General features: G+C 40.9%; 1 protein-coding gene across 2 annotated transcripts in view; it reads left to right on the top strand.

Moving 5' to 3' along the window:
• The window catches only part of LOC138974016 (uncharacterized), a 71,091-nt gene extending 65,698 nt beyond the window's left edge, over nt 1-5,393 (top strand). The window contains exons 15-16 of one of the 2 annotated variants that reach the window (XM_070346711.1): nt 321-359; nt 3,528-5,393. In XM_070346711.1, coding sequence (XP_070202812.1) covers nt 321-359; nt 3,528-3,883 — 395 coding nt within the window. In that variant the 3' untranslated portion in view covers nt 3,884-5,393. The remainder of the gene's footprint in view (nt 1-320; nt 360-3,527) is intronic. The other variant, XM_070346712.1, reaches the window with a different exon arrangement.
• Nucleotides 5,394-7,227: the final 1,834 nt, after the last annotated feature.

Raw genomic sequence — 7,227 nt, forward strand, 5'->3', positions numbered from 1 at the left:
TAACAAATATTCTTGCTCGAACAGCCATCGTTACAAATCAAACAGAAACACGGTCCATCCACACACACACACACACACACACACACACACACACACACACACACACAACCACACAAACCACAGACACACGTATACGTTACATCTCCGATTCATCCATGGTAGTGTGTGGTATTTTGTCTCATGGGATGAATGAATATAATGACGTCACGCTTGGCAGAGCCTAGGGTGACGTCATCATAGTCATTGACCCAGTCTCGACAAAATACCACGCGATAGCATGGATGGACGGAGGTGTAACTTTTACATGTATCGTTTTACAGGATCTTCAGACGAGAAGAAAGGGAAAGACGCAACATGGGGTATGTGTATATAACCTTCTCTCTATTGCTAAAATCAACGTCTCCAATAGCATGTGAGATGTATGTCTAAGTTTAATATTTACAAAATAACGTTAAGAATAGAAGCGTGAAATGTACCGGTGCCATCCGCAATTATAGGGCCTGATGTTGCTTAAGGCACACTTTTTCTCTCGTGTACCTTGCGTTGTCTGTACCTTGTGTTGTGTGTACCTTGTGTTGTGTGTACCTTGTGTTGTGTGTACATTGTGCTGTGTTCCCTTGTGTTTTCTGTAACGTGTGTTGTGTGTACCTTGTTACATTTAGTCAAGTTTTGACTAAATGTTTTAACGTAGAGGGGGAATCGAGACGAGGGTGTGGTGTATGTGTGTGTGTGTCTGTGTGTCAGTGTGTGTCTGTGCGTGTGTGTGTGTAGAGCGGTTCAGACTAAACTACTGGACCGATCTTTATGAAATTTGACATGAGTTTTTGGGTATGATATCCCGAGACGTTTTTTTCATTTTTTTGATAAATGTCTTTGATGACGTCATATCCGGCTTTTCGTGAAAGTTGAGGCGGCACTGTCACGCTCTCATTTTTCAACCAAATTGGTTGAAATTTTGGTCAAGTAGTCTTCGACGAAGCCCGGACTTCGGTATTGCATTTAAGCGTGGTGGCTTAAAAATGTATTAATGACTTTGGTCATTAAAAATCTGAAAATTGTAAAAAAAAATAAAAAATTATAAAACGATTTAAATTTACGTTTATCTTATTCTACATCATTTTCTGATTCCAAAAACATATAAGTATGTTATATTTGGATTAAAAACAAGCTCTGAAAATTAAAAATATAAAAATTATTATCAAAATTAAATTTTCGAAATCAATTTAAAAACACTTTCATCTTATTCTTTGTCGGTTCCTGATTCCAAAAACATATAGATATGATATGTTTGGATTAAAAACACGCTCAGAAAGTTAAAACGAAGAGAGGTACAGAAAAGCGTGCTATCCTTCTCAGCGCAACTACTAAACCGCTCTTCTTGTCAATTTCACTGCCTTTGCCATGAGCATGAGCGGAGGACTGACGATGCTACGAGTATACGGTCTTGCTGAAAAATTACATTGCGTTCAGTTTCATTTTGTGAGTTCGACAGCTACTTGACCAAATGTTGTATTTTCGCCTTACGCGACTTGTGTTTTCTTCTACAAGTGCTGTCTTCGAAACAGAATATTCTCTTCTTTTCAGCTTCCTCAGCTTCTAAAGCTTTTGCTCTTTCTGATTCTGTTGCTTCTTTTTCAGCTTTTACCACGTCTGCCTGTCTCGAGTTAGCTCTTTCTTTTGCTTCTATGTCAGCTTTGTCCACGTCTGCCTGTCTCGAGTTAGCTCTTTCCGTCGCTTCTATTTCAGCGTTTTCCACGTCTGCCTGTCTCGAGTTAGCTCTTTCCGTCGCTTCTATTTCAGCTTTTACCACGTCTGCCTGTCTCGAGTTAGCTATTTCTTTCGCTTCTATGTCAGCTTTTACCATGTCTGCCTGTCTCGAGTTAGCTTTTTCTTTTGCTTCTATCAGCTTTTTCCACGTCTGCCTGTCTCGAGTTAGCTATTTCTTTCGCTTCTATGTCAGCTTTTACCATGTCTGCCTGTCTCGAGTTAGCTTTTTCTTTTGCTTCTATTTCAGCGTTTTCCACGTCTGCCTGTCTCGAGTTAGCTCTTTCCGTCGCTTCTATTTCAGCTTTTACCACGTCTGCCTGTCTCGACCTAGCTCTTTCTTCTCTTTGCAAGCCATCCTTGATATACTTCGATAAAGCTTCCTCTACTTTCCCAAGTGTTTGACCTTGAGCCAAAAGTCTTTCAAAGAGAATTTCCTGAGACTCCATACTGGAAAGCTGTTTTGGTTCTATACTTGTACAATATTTTAACACACACTGACTTATCTTTCTACAACCACAAAAGATTACAAATAATTCAAAGTTCTTTGTATATTGGTCAAGTTATTACTTTTTATCAATGATTACACATTTTACACAACATGAAGTAAATTATATTGATGTGACACGATTATATAGATAAGATCACAAAATTCAAACGAGTAGTCCTGACTACTCAAGTTTGTGTCGGCCAGCTATAAGTGTCAGTCATGGGGTGATGGAGAAGGAGGGATCAGTGGGGGGGGGGATAGTGAATACGGGTTACCGGTTTAGAGGAGGGCCATTGCCAATCTGGTTGGAGGGTTCTCTCTCCTGATTCCTCTGTCCCATGACTGCAAGGTTCAGTCAGCTCGGGTCTCGCCATGACAGTCAACGTATATGGAGACTGGATGGCCACTCGACTGGGAACTCGCACGGGAACCCTGATAATTAAGAGAACCATCAGTGAGTCACACTTGAATGGACGTAGAAGAGAAGTCTGTTTCAAGTTCATTCACCCACACAGAGACACGGACATATGACAACAACAACATTATAAATCGTATTATCATATAACACATTTATATAACCTATTCTCTCTTTGCAACTATCATTCATAATATCTCTGTACAGGCTTCTCACAATCCTGATGAAGCTACTTCCATTCTCATGTTCACAACTCAATTCATTTCACACATTCATTATTTTCACGGTTTGCACGCACTACCTCAGTCTCACGGGATTTTGGTCTCCCTTCATTTCTATAACTTGACTGAACGCTGACACAACCTGTGGAAATAATTCTGGCCATGTAATCCCCTCTCTCTCAACGCTATGCCTAACATTTGTCACATACCACCTACTTGTGGTTATTGTCTTTTATATCTGTCCTGTCACTGCTCAATACTCAGTTTACATCATTTATGCAACCAACGTATACATACCTTTTTCTGTGCTCCACAAAGAAAAGGGTACTTTCTCAGCTCGGTGAATATACAGGCTATCATTACGCCTTCTCTATTGGTCGTTTGCCTTTAGACCAAGCTTAGTCATATCCATCTGACTAACACCGGCTCTGAATACTCCAAACGTCTTGGCGAGTGCCCACCGCACAACCGTCTTCGTTGCCGGCTATTTGAGAAATCCTCCCAGACTACGCCTAGATCATGTGACCTGACTTTCCCGCCAGTCGTGAACAGACCGTCCCATTCGCGCAGTTACACGCGACAATATAGTCCGTACTTCATTTACAGATTCCTGACACACCTTAACTGTGTTTCGCAGACACCAAGACCCTGGCCATCATACTGGGCGCGGCGGGTGGTGCCGTGGGGCTTGCTACAGTACTGGCACTCTGTCTGCTCTGGCGTAGAAAGCGTTCACACGCAAACAACGACAACAACCCCACAGCCAACGCCATCACCGCTGAAACCAACGCCTCTCTCACAGCTGTAACCGCTGGGGAGCCTTCAAGCAAGACTGGCCCTGTCACTGCTCAGCCTGCAGATAGTTCGGCGGTTGACACGAGTGCGCTTGATGACATGTCAGAGTCGGACGTCGAAACATCACTTGCATCTTCCGACTTCACCTCAGTCGATTTCATAGCTAGTGCTAATGCGTTTCCAACATTTAAGGTATAATCTGCCAGAATGACCTTAGTTTGGTTTACAGCCGTCACATTTTGGGGTCACAGCGGGGTCATGTTCTTAACAACTTCACGTTGATATTTTGTCATTTATTTTCCTTTAAACAGTATTTTATTCGCAAACAGACACATGATAATATAACAACATCATTAAGAAGGAACACAACAAGTTTAAAACTTATGGTAAGTGCTCACATAAACATTCCTGAAATTTCATGGCGGATAATGATCAATGCGACACATTGTTTGAAAAAAGAGATGAGACAAAAAACAAAAACAAAAACACGCTGGCGCTGGACCCGAGTACTCTTCAGACTGGCTCGCTCCCCCAGTATGAAAGTTTTTGTCTTGTGCACGTGGATTTAAAAAAAAAAATTATTTTACACAATTAAAAAAATTATGTGAGTAAAATAAAACATTAAAACGTTCATAATAAACAATAGTAAACAAGAATAAAAAATATACCGCCCATGCCGGGAATCGAACCCGGATCCCTTTGGCCACAAAGCCACCACCTTGAATCACTTGAGTCGCTCTCTCTCGTGCTCTCTGTCTCTCTTTCAGTCTCACCGAGACCAAACCTGCACTGTAGTTTCTTTGCCGAGACCAAATCAATCCCCACCCGCTGGCTGGCTCGCAAATTGTCTCGCATGCGATACGCATGCTTTTCATGACGCACGCGTTCGGCTGTTCTATCAGCTCAATGGCTGGCTGTCGCTCCGATTGAATTCGTCCAACCGTCAAGAACTTTTGTGTTTTTGGGGGCATTTAGGTCCCAGGTAACATTATGAAGTTTTAATACGATCAATCGGACCTATTATCAAGTTAGTGTATCAACTTTTGAACGAACTGCGCCCAGTAGTTTCCCAGCAATAAGCTGTTAAGTCGAGACAGACAGACAGACAGATACACACACACACACACAATTAAAGTCTGCTGGACCCTCCTACTGCGTACTCGGGGAAAATATATATAAAAAAAAAAATTAAAAAAAAAAGGAAAAAAAAGAAAAGGAGAAAAACAGCAAGGAAAACTTAGTTTGAATTATCGAACACAATCTGTGTCAATACCGAAAACGAAAACAAATACAAAACGAGAACGAAAGACACAACAAAATATCAAAAAAAAAATGGGCCCCAAGTAATATATTTAGAAAAACCCACACCAACATCGAACTAAGGTGTCCCAAAGCGGTTTGATTTCTCAATATAGCTTTGGACAACAACAAAAATAGCACTATTTTCAAATATGGAAATGTTTGAATCACCTGTCAGGAGTGTCTCAATATTAACAAATTCTGTACCGATTGTTGCGGTTCTTGCATCATTAAACAGGGGACATGATAGCAAATAGTGATGAACAGTTTCAGCAAAATAACCACAAGAACATTCCGGGTTGTTTACTAGGTGGCGATTAAACATATCATATTGTAAATCACTCATTCCAAGTCTTAAACTGCAATGCAAAACTTCAGTTTTGCGATTTGGGGAATAGTAATATGGTGGAATTGAAATATCAAAGAGAGGAGAGGTCCTAATACTGACCCTTGGGGAACACCCGCAGAAACCGGCAAAAACTGTGACTTACAACCTTTTACCACAACACATTGTTTTCTTTCCCTCAAATAATTATCAAACCAAAAATACAACTGTCCCCTTATGCCAATAGCGTATAACTTTTTCATCAAACACTTGTGCCAAACTCTGTCGAAAGCTTTTGATACGTCAAAGAAAATCGCCTGTGATGTTATCTTATCATCAAAAGCTTTGCATATATCATTATACAAACAAATGAGTTGGTATACAGTTGAATCACATGGAATAAAACCGGACTGAACTGGTGTTAACAGGTTATACTCCTTCAAATAAGCAAACACGTGACATTGTACACACCTTTCCATAACTTTACCTACACAGCTAAGAAGTGATATTGGTCAGTAATTTGAACATAAGGCCACAAAAAAAAAATTGTCTGTTTCTGGTCAACCGACCGACCCTAAATTTCGGCGCCGACCCTAAACTTTTTTTTTCCAAACTCAAAATTTTTTTTTGTTTTTTTGGTGGTAAAGGACAGGGTGAGAAAATGAACAACAAAAACGTGTGAAAACGAAAGTCCGCTGACGATTTGTAAATGTGTTGATTGTTTTGTCTCTATGTATAGTGAATCCAGTCTCTTTGCGCGATTTTTAAAGTTAGTTTTATTGGTCTACATTTGGGGTTAAAAAAAAATAAAAAAAATAAAAAAATAAAAAATCCCGACCTACCGACCCTATTTTTTTTAGCCATGTTACCAGAAACAGACAATTTTTTTTTTGCCTAATTCCTTTTCACCTTTTTGACTCACATGCGTAGCAAAAGTGAGTCTATGTACTCACCCGAGTCGTCCGTCCGTCCGTCCGTCCGGACGTCCGTCCGTCCGGAAAACTTTAACGTTGGATATTTCTTGGACACTATTCAGTCTATCAGTACCAAATTTGGCAAGATGGTGTATGATGACAAGGCCCCAAAAAACATACATAGCATCTTCACCTTGCTTCAAGGTCAAGGTCGCAGGGGCCATAAATGTTGCCTAAAAAACAGCTATTTTTCACATTTTTCCCATTTTCTCTGAAGTTTTTGAGATTGAATACCTCACCTATATATGATATATAGGGCAAAGTAAGCCCCATCTTTTGATACCAGTTTGGTTTACCTTGCTTCAAGGTCAAGGTCACAGGAGCTCTTCAAAGTTGGATTGTATACATATTGTGAAGTGACCTTGACCCTGAACTATGGAAGATAACTGTTTCAAACTTAAACATTATGTGGGGCACATGTTATGCTTTCATCATGAGACACATTTGGTCACATATGATCAAGGTCAAGGTCACTTTGACCCTTATAACCGGCACGGTTGGCCTAGTGGTAAGGCGTCCGCCCCGTGATCGGGAGGTCGTGGGTTCGAACCCCGGCCGGGTCATACCTAAGACTTTAAAATTGGCAATCTAGTGGCTGCTCCGCCTGGCGTCTGGCATTATGGGGTTAGTGCCAGGACTGGTTGGTCCGGTGTCAGAATAATGTGACTGGGTGAGACATGAAGCCTGTGCTGCGACTTCTGTCTTGTGTGTGGCGCACGTTATATGTCAAAGCAGCACCGCCCTGATATGGCCCTTCGTGGTCGGCTGGGCGTTAAGCAAACAAACAAACAAACAAACTTTGACCCTTATGAAATGTGACCAAAATAAGGTAGTGAACCACTAAAAGTGACCATATCTCATGGTAGAAAGAGCCAATAAGCACCATTGTACTTCCTATGTCTTGAATTAACAGCTTTGTGTTGCATGACCTTGGATGACCTTGA

The sequence above is a fragment of the Littorina saxatilis genome, linkage group LG8 (assembly GCF_037325665.1).
Source record: "Littorina saxatilis isolate snail1 linkage group LG8, US_GU_Lsax_2.0, whole genome shotgun sequence".
Lineage (NCBI taxonomy): Eukaryota > Metazoa > Mollusca > Gastropoda > Littorinimorpha > Littorinidae > Littorina > Littorina saxatilis.